Genomic DNA, 14,928 nt, shown 5'->3' with positions numbered 1-14,928 from the left:
GTCATTCCAAACCCGATTTTCATCAAATAAACTTTGAATTACTCTTAAAATGGTATGTTCTTCACCATATCATAAGTGTTTTCTTGGTATTTTGCAAAAAGTTAAAAGCCCAATTCTCATCTCCGCCAATACTGTACCATCCCTATAAGTTAAAAACACAAAGAGTAGAAGAAGTAAAAAGAAACAAACAGTGAAATGGCTACATGTATTTAACTTTCAACATAAACATATAGAAACTTAGGCACACTCACATATTCTACAAATCAAGCTGGTCCACTAGACCCTATAATGAATGAAATATGGAATTATTGACTTGTATAAAAGGGATTAAAAGCATGCATAATGATAGCGTTTTGAAACACAAATTATGTATAGAATGTGTAATACTTGGCTTGTATAGGATTATCCTGAATATCAGGTGGTCTTCTTTTAGTCATGTGACTGTCCAAGGTCACATGACCACTTTGGCTTTTTCACTACTAGTAGGAATTGAATCTCAATACCGTTTGGCATAAATAATAATGCAATTCTTTATCACACTTCACAACCTTCTTGCACAATGATTGATCATTGGTTCAGCTTTCTTTTATAAATGGCTTTGGTATTTCACTATGGGAGGGAAATTTAATGCATCTGTTTTCCCCCATTTGCATAGCATTCTTCATTACTTTGCAATTATCATCACGCAACACACACATTTCATCCATCATCCACTCCTTGTTACTTCAAAGGAAGGAAAAGAATCAGACTTTATTGCCATCAATCTTGCAAAGTTATCATGTATCTGCTGTGTACATACTGTATATATATACATACATGTATATAATATACATGTACGCCTGTATTTGCATATGGACTCCAATGGTATAAACAAAAGCAGTTCCCACTGGATTTTTTTTTTGCTTTGGTCAACTTTCTACAGAGTTAAACATGCTTCACATCGGTAAAGCCTTGCTCTAAAGATATGCCATGCTTTTCCCCTATTGATTTTTGAATTAATCATGAATGACATCTGACATCGCTGGAACATGTAAATGAAAACCAAAACAAATAAATGGAGGGCAATCTAAACTCCTGGCTAAATCCCAAACAGTTGCACTTGGGAATAAACTACAAAGAAGCACTAGCAAACCTGAAAAATCTTTCCTACAAGAGAGCTGATCTGACAGTTGTACCGTCTCCCTTCTCTATCAGACGTCAAGCTCTAATCGGGACTTGTACAACATGTATGTCACTGCTAATAAACATTAAAGAACAAACCTTTGAAGGGTGATAGCCACCAGCCGAGCCACCAGCCGAGCCACCAGAATAGGACAGAACACATTGGTTTCTATTTGGAAACAAAGTGGACATTCTTTTCCTACACTTGGATGAGAAACCAGACAACATATAGTAATAGACAGAATAAAAGAAGGAACAACAACAACAAAAGCTACCAACATATCAACAACAAGACCTAACGCACAACAATATTACACACAGTCATGTTCATCTAGAGGGATAGAAAGACAATTTCTTTGCTCATTATTACTTGTTCATCAGTACTGAAAGATTGCTACACCTACACACAGGTGGTTTCTATTCTTCATCGCTTCACCTCTAAAACACTTCAAACTTTTATTCTTTTCCATCGATGGTGCCACTTTGCTTCTGAAGCTCTCTCGGGATGCCCGGTAGTTTCAAACCTCGAGTTTTCTGCCGCATCAATCGAGACCATTGTTGCTCTTCTGCGTTTCCGCTGCCGCCAGCATCTGGGCGAACAAGGAGTTTGGCGTGTTGCGGAGCGCTGCGGGGGAGTCGAACTCCGCGATCTGAGGATGACGGGGGAAAGACAAAATAAAGACACAACAGCTGATTATGTCGATTTCGCATCCTGCTAAAAACATTCAAGCTGTTTTGTCAACACTCTGTCAGTTCCTGCTACTGAAGTAATAATAATGTGAAGATGAAATCCTAGAGCCTTCAGCTGTGTGCATGTGTGAGTGTGTTGAGGGGGTAGTGTCTCTAATAGAAATGTGATTCCAGTCTGATGAAACAGTCACATGTTTGGAATAAATGATATCAATGCCTACACCTTTGTTGAAAATGCTTTTTTTTTTTCATGCATTCCTATAGTGGCATGGATGTTTCCAAAACACTTATTTTGATTTGTTTATTTAAAACCTACTCTGTAGAAAGGAAAAAACACAAAACAAGACATTGCTAAAATAGAAGAAAAGCATCAGTGCCTCTGTGTGAAAAGTATGTATGTTACCCATTTTCTTGGAGGAACTTAATTTTGTTGAGCCAGTGACATTTAAAAAGATTGCAGAGGAACTTTTCATACATTAATGTCACATGAGCAGAGTGTTTGTTCTCTACTTCACTGAACACAATTCACCCACTGAAGACTAGTTCCCCCCCCCCAGTATATTGGGCAGTTGTCTCATAGAATTATGTGTTACAGCAAAATCAGCCTGTCCTCAATGAGTTGACAAAAATGCTGTTGACAGTTTTGCTGCTGATCCCTAGATTCTGTTTATTGTGTCATGTAGATGAGTAATGATAGCCAAAGTAGGCAGTTGGTGAAGTGGATATTATTGGTCCCACACAACTTTGCATTTATTCAGAACATCATTTTTTTATAGGTTTTGTCTGTCATTCAGACGATCAGAGGGGAAAGCATAATCAGTTTTTCAAATTGTTCCCCATGTTAGCTTCTGAAACGGCAACAGTACCTTTCCATCATCCATCACGAGGATTTTGTCTGAATCCAGGACTGTGTTGAGTCGGTGAGCGATAGTGAGTGTCGTGCAATCGCTGAAGGCCGATCGGATCGTCTGCTGGATGAGACTATCGGTTTCTGTATCGATAGCCGCAGTTGCCTCATCGAGAAACAGAATCTTGAAAGACGAAATTATAAATAGAGAGAAATTTAAAAACAGAAGAGCTCAATAGAAAAGTCAGGAGAAAGTGTATCCTTGCAAGAAGAAGTAAGCAATCTGAAGAAAAATAGTGGAAATCGTCGCTGGGGCAACAAGACCTCGTATCTGAAATTTTGGTGAAAATGACTTCTTTGGATTAATGGTCAGATAATCACTTAAGTGATGTCCTGTCCAAATCCTGGCTGTCTTAGCCCAAAAATACAGCCACCACAGCATGTCAAAGGAAAGGCTCTCCTATTTAACCCTATAAAGCCCAAGCTATTTTGACCCTTCCCAGGCCCAAGGGGGGGGGGGGGGGGGGGCACATTGTGCCCCCCCTATATAACTTTGTTATTATTTGATGTTTCATCGTCATATTTGGCACATGGGTAGAGCAACTCATACTCTACATGACCGCATACTTGAATTTTTTCAAGGTCACCCATAGAGGGCGCCATTCACTAAAATATAAAGAAATACATAGGAAATATGCTAAAAACATGATTTTTCTGTATAATTTCTTTATCCCCAGTTTATATGTCTGATCATGGACCAATATTTTTCATATTTGCCACAAATGATGTGTAAGTCAAAGCTCATTTTTTGTTATGGTTGAAATTTCTCAAGGTCACCACATGGGGGCGCTATTCATAACAAAATAAAGAAATACATTATGAGACCTGTGATGTATTGTTTGGGATAGGTACATGCATAGTTATCATATTTCATATTCCCATAATATTGGAATTTTAAGTTTGCAGGGTGATAATGTGATAAACAAATGATATCAGAGGTATAATGTGGGTGAATGAATCAAAATGACACAAAATAGAACAGCAATCTTTGGAAAATACTGTTATTTTCAAGTATCTCTATTATGTCTATTGTTTTATGCCGTTGTCATAGAAAAACAAAGGAAATAATAGGAAAAACATTTCAGGGCCATAATTACTTCACACTTTGCTTCTTCAGCAAATTTCAGCCAAGAAATGCCTATTTCATACATTATAATATTGTTAATTGGAATTGGAACAGAAAAATATGCAAAATCTGACTGACATGGTTGTCAGTTTATGGTTGCCATGGCAACCAGCAATATCAAATATAGCTAAATTATATATCAAAATGTTTGGAATAAGATTTTAGGAAAAGTCACCAAATTTGGTTAAGATTGGATTAAGGGCGAAGGAGTGGCGAATGAAAATCTGGTAGGGGGGCACAATGTGCCCCCCCTTGGGCTTTATAGGGTTAATGCAGTGCTTTGGCTGCAGTGTTTTTTTGCTCTTCTGAACATTTGACATTTTGTAGATATGAGGTCTTGTCGCCTCAGCAACGAAATATTATTTATTAAACATACGGCCAATATTTAGATATTCTTTTGGTGGCCACATAGGTAATGACATAGGTATTATGAATCAATGCAGGTCAACATGCATATACACTGCATAGTTCTTCTACAGCTGGATGTGAACTAAAGGTGCCATTGCTCCTGACTTCCTGGATGTTGCTACACAAGAATGAAATACATGAAGAAATGTATGGAATAGTAAAACAAAAATCACACTTTAATAATGAAAGAGTAATGGCTACATTTTTCTCTCTTTTTGCATGTTTATGTTTTGGGTGTGAATAGAGTCACTACCTTGCTATTCCTAAGAAGAGCTCTTGCCATACACAAGAGTTGCCTCTCTCCCACCGAAAAGTTATCTCCTCCCTCAGCCACTTGAGAATCCAGCCCGTGGTCCAGTGAACTGATCTACAGAAAAGAAAGGTCAGAAAATTTATTTGAATGCGAAATCACAGCATATGCCAGGTATTCATGTCACACATTACTTGCATGCCTGCCCACTTGCCACAAAGGAAGGAAAGAAGTCTACGCATTTGGCCATTACATTATACAGTCTGAGTGAGTAACTGATACAGAAACAAAAATTAAGGCTCAATATTCCAGATTGCTACATAACAATAAAATGATTTTTAAAAATGTATGGAAAAGTGAAACTAGAAATGTCGCTATGGCAACTGATGCCTCCGCCATAATGCATGATTCTCCCAATAGGTGTATGGTACAATGTCTTCACAATGTGTTATGACAGTTTCACAAAACTAACAAAATATTGAAATGACAGGTTTGTCAGAAATATCTTGAATGTTCACTTTCCTTGAACTAGATTTGCTATAATTGTCTAAGAGTGCAGGTACCTGTATTTGGGGAAGTGAGAATTTTTACTTGACTTCTGACCTGCCCTTTTATAAGTTTATGCATTGAGTAATTTTCAAGGTATGAAGAAAGAGTGTAATTACAGTATAATATATATATATATATTTGCATTTAAACCTGACCTTTGACCTTTGACCTTCTGGCTGGAAATTTCTCAGAGAATCTCCATTAGGGAATACATGTTGTATATCAAGTTTTAGTTTTAAAAATAATAATGTAAGCATTGCATATACTAGTATATGAGGGAAATAGTAAAATTTTGAGGAGTTGACCTTGACCTCTGACTCCCTGACTAGTGACCCATGACCCCTACATTCCCTAGAAAATCCCTGCCAGTCAGTACATGTGTATGTACCAAGTTCCATGAAGATACATTGAACCATTTGCAAGAAAAGTGAAATTGTAACATATTCACCTAACCTTTGACCTTATGACATGAAACTCTCTCTGGAGAATTTTTATGCAGTAGTACATGTCTACACTAAGTTTCAAGATAATACCTTCGGGCATTGCATGGATATGGGGGAAATAGCAACGTTTATAGCATTTGACCTTGACCTTATGACCTTTGACCTCTTGCCAATGTCACTAAAATCTTCTCAACTAATTGCCCCATCATACATCATCCTTGGACCAAGTTTGGTGAAAGCTGCTTCATGCAGTTTTGAGTTATCATGTAAACACATAAATTTTAGGATTTGACCTTGATCTTTGACCTTTGACCTCTGTCCAATTTCACTCAAAAACTAATCAAGTAATTGTCCCATCATACATCATCCTCAGACAAATTTTGGTGAAATTTGCTGAATCCAGTCTTGAGTTATCGCGTAAACAGATACAATTTAATGATTTGACCTTGACCTTTGGCCGATTTCACCCAAAATCTAATCAATTAATTGCCCCATCATACTTTATACTTGGACCAAGTTTGGTAAAATTCCAGTCAATATTACTCAAGTTATCGCGTAAATGAATGCGGACGGACGGACGGACAACCCGAAAACATAATGCCTCCGGCACCACTTCGTGGCGGAGGCATAAAAACTGACACTGCTGATAGAGTGATGGCTAAATTGTTCTCTCTTTGTGCACACTTATGTTTTGTGTGTGACCTAAAAAAAAAAAGAAAAAGACAAGCTACCTGGTCATGTCTTTAACCTACTATGACAACATCATTATTGAGTACCTGTTGTGCAGAGATGATGACTGTTACTGTTTGGAGTAATCTGCATTTTTTTTTTGCCAAAAGTACTTCATTTTTAACAGAAAATAAGTTCCTTTCAAATATGTTTGCCTACACATGTCTATTGCAGGAAAGGTAAGGAGACCTGTTGTTGCACTATAGGTATGCCTTTTCAGCCCTTACAATTGCTGCAATGCTGTTTACAAGGTTGGCATTCCTGGATGTGAGAGTAAGAACAGCCGATAGAATCGTCTCACCTTCTTTTTCATGTAAGCTTTTTCTAGTGCCTCCCAGACTTTGTCATCTGTGTGTTCATTGAAGGGATCCACATTGTATCTGCAAGAATGAAATTAAAAGAAAAACATGAATGATACGTACCACTTCATAGCAATCTAAACCACAAATTTCTTGGATTATTCTGCCGCAAAAAATCATCATCTTGTCCTCATAAATTAGTAACTCTGTCTCTTACCGTGTATCATACAATGGAGTAATAACAGCAGAAATCTCAAGAATATTATCGAGTAAACAAAAATAACAAAATGTACCTCTTTGTGAGCCAGACCGGACCATTAATCTTCTGAATATAATGTGATGGCAATTTAACACCTTGTGACAGATTTTGAAAATTCTTCAAAAAAAAAAAAAAAAAAATGAAATAAAATAAAATACATATGAACAGCACAAGCTTCAAATGAAAGAAAACATTTTTTTTTTTTTTTTTTGGGGGGGGGGGGGTTGTTGTTGTAAAGACTCTTCTTTGTGGAACACTGACAGCAAGTGGTAAAAGCTCTAATGAATGAATGAATTAATTGATACAGCACCAAACCACAGACAGAAAGTACAGGGACTTGATGAGTTGATAATGGCTTGAAAAAACCCAAACAAACATAAATAATACAAGAGGAATCAAATGAAATTGAGACACGGCTTCAAAACAGAGCTGCACGTTATACAAATACCAATATGTGAGACTAATGATCAAGAAAATCTTGGTAAATATGATTATGTAGTGAACTGTCACTGGTAGGAGATACATACCGGAAAAAGTGAGAATGCAAAGCCTTTAAGAATTCACCAGTGTGTGCAGCTGACACATTATCAGATAATACACACACTGCGCTCTCTTTACTTCACCTACACTGTTTGCCTGGTTCTTGATTAACTTAACCTATCCCATAAAATAACAAAGTAAATGTGATTCGATATTAAAAGAATAACATGATACCAATGACAACACAAATGGATGTCTTTAATAGGTGTTTTCTCTTTTGAAACAAAGTACGGATCACATGGTTTGTGTGTAGATAGCCGCAGTGTCACAAATGTACACACTAGTAGTTGTATGTACATGTATGATATATTGCATGCATGGTTAATTGTTTTAATGTGTATGTACACAGGTGGACCAGATTAATGGAGAACATTCTATATGATATAGATATAGTACATACAGGCTGACCAGATCAGTGGAGAATTTTCTAGGTGGTATACAATGTAACTACAGTACATGCATGTGACAGGAAATACATTATAGCTCACTCAATCTAGAATGATTTCACCCATTCCAAAATGTTCTGGGAAGTGCTTACATATTTGGCTGAGTGAGGCACTGTCCCTGTAGCCCAATGTGATTGGTAGTTATTTTTGGCAATGATGTTATGCACATAGTTAGGCAGTGAGTCATCCAGGATTCCTGGAACTTGGACTTGCTAGAATATTCAAGTGTGTAGCCCCAGGTTGGAGAAAATTACAGAATGTACTAGAAAGGGGTGAATGGATAGTGTATATAAGCTGGAGAAATTCTGAGGTAGGCAGAGTACCCAACACCTCTGCTCTGAGAGTTACGTCACTTCTGGCTCTGAAGCGATTTGTTATAGTCAGTCCTGTGTTACCTGCTGACCTGCTATACAAACTGTGTTTGTGGAGATAAGGCCTGGGAGACATTTTGCCTGCAGAGAATTAATTTGCCTACATTGGAGATAGACTCCATATTTTTGTGTCAGTGGACATTGCTACGACAAAGCTGTGACGGGCTGGATTGCTAGCTGGACATTAACAGTGAAACATCATTCAACGCATCAACTGGACGTGGTCGTCATAACGTTTGGATTCTGCACATTTCGCCGTGGACATTATCATGGATTTTACCCCGGATCTATAACGTGGATTATTGCAACCAGTGCCTCTGGATTTACATTGGAGGAATCATTCATCGGTGCATCAAGGATCATTCATTTGTGCATCGAACATCGTAGTTGGACATTTCCAGGGATATTGCATGTAATACGTGTAAGTGATTCCATTACCGATTGGTAATTGTTTCTATTGATCATTATTGTACTGATGTGAAAACCGATTACGAGTCTGTACCCACAATATCACTGTTAATAAACCGCCTGAACATTAGTTGATTGTTTCTTTTGTGCGATCATTTTCAGAGTGATTCTGGTCGTAACAGCAGTATTGCATGGTATTCAAAGTTTCGAGAACAGATTCACCAAAGTCCTGCTAAATGTTTGTCTCATTTTGGCAAAATGTCATCAAGTATGCTTCAAAAATTTGCCAAGAGTACCGTTGAGGATGGACTGATTTTGCTATAACACGCATTTCCCATAGACACTTGCCCGAGTATTCTAGGGACTCGTCCTCAACGGGTTAACAAGACTAGCCATGTTCAATAAGAACCTCAAAGAATCTATACAAATTGTTCCCGACTGAGAATCGTCCCAATTCATCCTGCGTCCCTCAACGGCGCTCACCTGACGCTGCCGATGAACAGGACGGGATCCTGGGGGATGATGAAGAGCCGGGATCGAAGGTCTGACAGACCGATGTCGCCGATGTTGATGCCATCGACAATGATCTGCCCCTGGTTGGCTTCGACCAGACGCAGGAGTGCCACACTCAGAGAGGATTTCCCTGGACAGAGGGAGAGAGAGACAGAGAAAGATAGATATATAACAATACCAAGAGATATATAAATATAAATAGACAGATAGATAGATAGATAGATACTGGTAGACAGAAAAAGAAAGAAAGAACGAGAAGAAAATTCAGAAAGAGACGGGAAAGGCAAAGAAAGGCAAAGACACAGGGAGAGATTGCAGTATTCTGATTCACTTCAGTTCATTCACATCTCACTTAGATGAAAACCAGGGCAGAAAGAAAAACAATGGTGTGGCACATATTATGGACAGAAGAATTCATAGAAACAATGACACAATCATTACTTTTTGCTCTCTTCATTATACCAAACTCATAATACTAATACCTCAAGGTAAGCAGATAACTTGAAGTGACAAGGGGATGAAACAAGAAAATCCAGAGAAAAATGTAAAGCTGGTAACTGCATGTGGTGATGAAAGTCTCATCCCAACATTTTGCAGATGCATACTTTATATATTTTTCTACAGGAATTTCAAAATACTTTCCATGACAAAATCTGAAAGATATGCATATGAACTATACAATCATACAAATCTTGCACTGACAAAATACCACATGCATCATGACAATCAGTCCTATTTCAATATACCATGCCTTTACCAGAAATGTAATAGAGCCACACCAAAAGTCTTGCGAAGCAAGCTGTAATGTATTTTACAGTTTGCATCATCAGCTCCTCTTCAATCTCTTACCCGATCCTGTTCGCCCGACTATCCCGATCTTCTCTCCGGCCTGGATGCTGCAGCTGATGCCTTTCAGCACCAGGGGCAGGTTGTCACGGTAACGCATCTTGTAGTTCTTAAACTTGATGGCTCCATGCGCTGGCCAGCTCTTTTCTGGCTCTTTCTCGGGGATCTCCGCTGGAGCCTCAGACACAAGTTTCTGGATTCAAAAGTTGCAGAAGTATGTGAAAAAAGCAAATAAACATTGCATTAAAAAAGCAGTGAAAAAAACAAGAGAAGCGTCACACTGTTTGTTATTCTACCAGGTGAAATTCTGCAAAAATGAGTTGCAACGATGAGTTTGCATTTAGCTGGTAACAACAGACAAAAGGGTCTAATATATGGGGACCTTGAAATGTTACTATGGCCCATATGAGTAAGACTTGGCCATGGATGTACATTTTTATGCAGTCTACACACTCACGTTGTTGTACTGCAGTATCCTTTCGGCCGAGAAGAATCTTGCTTCTGCGTCGGCCATCATACTCATGGTGAACAGGAACAGCCCCGTCAACTGTGTCAGGAAGAAGAAGAAAAAGACATGGATTTAACCCCTTCTGTGCAAGGAACTTTTGACAGTGCATACCATGCTATGGGGTTTTCTGTGATAATCAGCACTCAAAGCACACAACGGTAAATGTACAGCAAATCTGACTGATATCATTGTTAACACAAATTTCTGTTCTCATTTCCTCTGAAAATGTGGTCATAAAAAAATATACCCTGTAAATAACTACATACTTGGAATATGGATAAAATGTAAAGTCATTTTAAACTGAAGGAGTGTAAGCTCATGATCAAACAGTAAGTTCAAACTGCATATAAATAACATCAGATATTGAATACAACTGTATGTAACTAGAGAGTATGTAGAACACAGCACCTTGTCTACAATCACACTACTTATAAATGTGACATTCATAGAATTTTCCCCTCATTCTAAACTACAACACTTCAGAAATAGTTTGCTGTGATCTTTATGTTATGTACATCCCTTCTTTATATCAATCAACAGATAAGATTCATGTACAGGTAACAAAAGCACATTGTCATTCTACAGTGACAAAGTCACAACAGGGTGATATAAGAAGTCCCAAGTTGAACAGAACTTCCAATCTCTGTTTCCTACCCGATGAGTTGTTGGGCAACAATGCAAAACACACACACACACACACACACACACAATACAAAAACATACACACTAATTGCTATGGAATTCTGTTCCAGTAGGAAAGACAATGCTATGTTTCAGCTTTTGTTTTCCCACATTCTCAACAGACGACTACTGTGCCTGAAAGCTTTAACCCGTTGAGGATGGGCTGGTTTTGCTGTAACACGCATTTCCCATAGGCACTTGCCCGAGTATACTCGGGACTCCTCGGGACTCCTCCTCCTTAACAGGTTAGGGAGAGCATGTGATGGAGGTATGAAATGTGCAATGTCTGACCTGCATAGCGTAAGACACAGCCAGACCAGCAAGGGCGGGGGCCACCTTGCCATGCATGAAGACCACAAAGAGGTTGGTGATGGTGATGACAGCCAAGACGATGAGTTCCATCCTGGCCCCCGCCCACCTTATCGCCATGGTGAACAGCATAAATGGGTAGGCGTTGACATCCAGGAGGTCAATGAACCTGGTGACAAGTAATACCAATGACATCATCACTCTGATGAGAATAGCGTCACTGACAGCTTGAATTGAGGAACTGTTGTGAAAACATAATCCTGTGCTTATTGAGGGTGGAAGCAGTAGGTCAATGGCTGATCTTGGTCAAATGAGGGCAGCGTTCCTTTTTTTTATCTTTGTACACGTTGTTAGGCACAAGAGAAAAACTGTGTTAGGGAGATATCTTCGTCGCGACGATATGAGACAAAAGATCGTCGCCAATCGTCCCCGACGATCCAAATTTTGGGCCTCATGTGCTCATTACTGCGCTATTTTTGGCTCATTATAAATATCAACAAAAGATGGTTCCGACGAGTCGGAACGAAGTCGTCTCTTTTCGTCGCGACTAATCAATTAAGGAGGTCTTTTGTCGATCGGCGAAGCGTTTCAGTGATTGTTCAAACGTCGCACATCGTCCCCGACGACTGCGTATTCAACTTGACTAACCGTTTTGTAAAGGTTTTGGTGATGGTTTCGCGTCGCTCATCGTCCCGACGATTGACCATTGAATTTAAATCACCGTTCCGCGGCGAGTTTGTTAATCCATAATTGTTCAAACGTCGCACTTATCGTCCCGACGATTGTCCATTCAACTTGAATCACTGGTCAGAGACGCGTTTAGTAATTGTTAAAGCGTCGCGCATCGTCCCTAGGCTTGCCCATTGAACTGAAATCACCGTTTGGTATGAGTTTGAAACGTCGCACATCGTCCCGACGATTTCTCATTCAATAATAGAAATTGCTCGATGCTGAGGTGTTTATTTTTTCTAACATCGCGAGTGGTCCCGACGATTGCCCATTGAATTGAAATTGTCGTTCAATGATTGCCACCAGGGTAATTCATCTTCTATGAAGCCTTGCTCTTATGTTTGCCATACTTGTCTGTAGACAATACAAAAACATCGTAACGAGATCCGATGGCTGTCAGACTCCCGAAATTCTTGAATGAATCATGAAAAAAAAAAGTGATGAACGTACATTATTATCTTTTTACAAGTCCAGAGCTTGAAAGAAAACATCCGGCATTTATTTCATCATCGTACGGAGTTGAATATCATTGTTATTCATTTCCGATCGTCAAAGCAAATTTCCGACACTTATATTAACATCTTTCAGAGCTGAATGTTATTGCTATTTACTTTCGAACGCATAAGCAAATATCCGGCATTTAGATCATCGTACGGAGTTGTATATCATTAGTAGTCATTTCCGAACGTCAAAGCAAACATGCGATATGTATTTAATCACCGTACGGAGTCGAATATTACTGTTATTCATTTCCGAACGCAAAATCGAATTTCTGACATTAATTTTAGCACCGTACGGAGCTGAATCTTACCGTTATTCAAATCCAAAAGTATAAGCATCCTTGGTATAAGCAAACATCCGACATTTATTTTAGTACCGTACGGAGTCGAATATTACCGTTATTCATTTCCAAAAATAAAAACAACATCTGACATTTATTTTAGCATGTTATAAGGAGTCGACTGTTACCGCTGTCCATTTCCAAAAGTAAAGGCAAACATCCGACTTTTTTTGGTGGCCCGACGTGCGTTTTTGGTGGCCCCGGTCCACCGAGCCACCGTTAGTGTCGAGCCCTGGTGTATACCTCACTAACCTCAGCTTGTTGGGGAAACTTATACTGCCATACGAGGGGAGATGCTTTCATCTCTTCTAGAGAGCTTCCCTATGAGCGAATGAAAATCTTTGTTTGGCATTTTCATTTCTATACTCCACCATCATTCGTTGTTTCCAAACATTTTCATGATGTCGGTATTTCAATATCATAATATTTTTCTTAATGTATTCCATTTTCATTCCTTGACCAAAGTCAGTAAGTCCGCCACAAGTACGGTAATCGCTACGTTTCGCGCAGTGCAATATGTGCCGAAGTGCGAAACACGTGGTTATCAAGTTCAATGAAACGCGCCGTCCATGCGTGCTTCTTGTTTGGTTTCGTAGTAGCTCCATGGTTACGGCAAAGGCAATAAACGGAGGAGTCACCCCGTGTAGTGTTTTTCGTTTACAGTAAACAGTTTACATTCGATACAAATAAAGTCACGTCTTTTACTGTATGATGATCGCCAAGTCGGGAAGAAGACAGTATCTAGAGGAACTTCTCTGTTGATATGTCCGTTATGTTCATTCTAATTTTCACACGCAGTGGTACGCAGATTTTATGAGTGTGAGATCGAAAGAAGTTTCAATAATGTTGCCATGATATTATGTAAGCCTACTGTTGTGTAATTGGGTAGGTATAGCTCTTACACTATAAACTTCGGCTTGTTGCAGCGGCATCTAGGAAAGCGATATTTTCTTCAGCATTCGGGACCTTTTTTATATTATCATTTTTTTGACATGAGAGAGAGAGAGAGAGAGAGAGAGGGATGAAAAAAACCGCCACCCGTTCAAGGGCGTATACAAAGCAAACGAATCGCAAAGTAGATCAACCCGGGGGGGGGGGGGGGGGGGGGGGCGTTTCATCAACGAGTTCGTCTGAGGTTTTCACCGACAAATTTGCTATCAGCCAATCAGACGCAAGGATTTCAGTAGCTTTTAACAGTTGTCAGTGTAAATCACTGACATAAAGTTTCATGAAACGGTCCCCAGGAAGGTGGATTCATGGTACAATATTCCGTATGGCATACCAGCAATACAAACAGACACGTTACTGCAAAATAAATGATAGAACACAGCAAGCGAGCAGGCTAGAATCAAACCTCCTTTTGTAGGAAAGTCCAACAAAAGTCTTACAACATACCTGTAATAGGGGGTTCACACGTACACAAATTAGCATGTTACAGAACTCAATTTTTGTTACCCTTTAGCAAACTCCAGTCTTTTGCACATGTGGACACACACACACACACACACACACACACACACACACACACAACAGAAAATTAGTGCGAACCAGTAGCGCGATGCATAACCTCAGAAATCTTGCTGATATTTCTGAACGAGCGCGGTATTTGCCCCGGCAGTACTTGAACGGTCGGGTTTAGAAACTTGATTGAGTTCTTTTATTCCCATCATTAACAACAGCGTGCTCTCCACACCACTGTGAGGCACAAGAACAATAGTTTCATCGATTGGCAATTAGCGGGTTATTTTCTGTACGTGTGAACGGTTGCAAAAAAAACAAACAAACAAAAAAAAAAAAACAACAACAACAACAACAACAAAACTCAAGTTTCCGAGGGTGGCTGGAGCGTCTGAACCAAAAAGTGTACAATCCTCGCGTGTACGCTCTTTTGTCTGAGAAGTTGGAAAAAAAAACC

General features: G+C 39.2%; 1 protein-coding gene across 1 annotated transcript in view; it reads right to left on the bottom strand.

Annotated features, from left to right (window-relative positions):
- Nucleotides 1-1,483: 1,483 nt before the first annotated feature.
- LOC140244227 (ATP-binding cassette sub-family C member 5-like) overlaps nucleotides 1,484-14,928 on the bottom strand; it is a 64,781-nt gene continuing 51,336 nt past the window's right edge. Inside the window, exons 17-24 of the mRNA XM_072323862.1 lie at nucleotides 11,426-11,612; nucleotides 10,403-10,492; nucleotides 9,949-10,138; nucleotides 9,070-9,229; nucleotides 6,565-6,643; nucleotides 4,546-4,659; nucleotides 2,718-2,882; nucleotides 1,484-1,811 (exon numbers count right to left, since the gene is read on the bottom strand). Coding sequence (XP_072179963.1) covers nucleotides 1,704-1,811; nucleotides 2,718-2,882; nucleotides 4,546-4,659; nucleotides 6,565-6,643; nucleotides 9,070-9,229; nucleotides 9,949-10,138; nucleotides 10,403-10,492; nucleotides 11,426-11,612 — 1,093 coding nt within the window. The 3' untranslated portion in view covers nucleotides 1,484-1,703. The remainder of the gene's footprint in view (nucleotides 1,812-2,717; nucleotides 2,883-4,545; nucleotides 4,660-6,564; nucleotides 6,644-9,069; nucleotides 9,230-9,948; nucleotides 10,139-10,402; nucleotides 10,493-11,425; nucleotides 11,613-14,928) is intronic.

This window comes from Diadema setosum, chromosome 21 (assembly GCF_964275005.1).
Source record: "Diadema setosum chromosome 21, eeDiaSeto1, whole genome shotgun sequence".
Taxonomy (NCBI): domain Eukaryota; kingdom Metazoa; phylum Echinodermata; class Echinoidea; order Diadematoida; family Diadematidae; genus Diadema; species Diadema setosum.
Note: the sequence above shows the minus strand (reverse complement) of the source record. Positions and strands in the feature narration are given on the sequence as shown.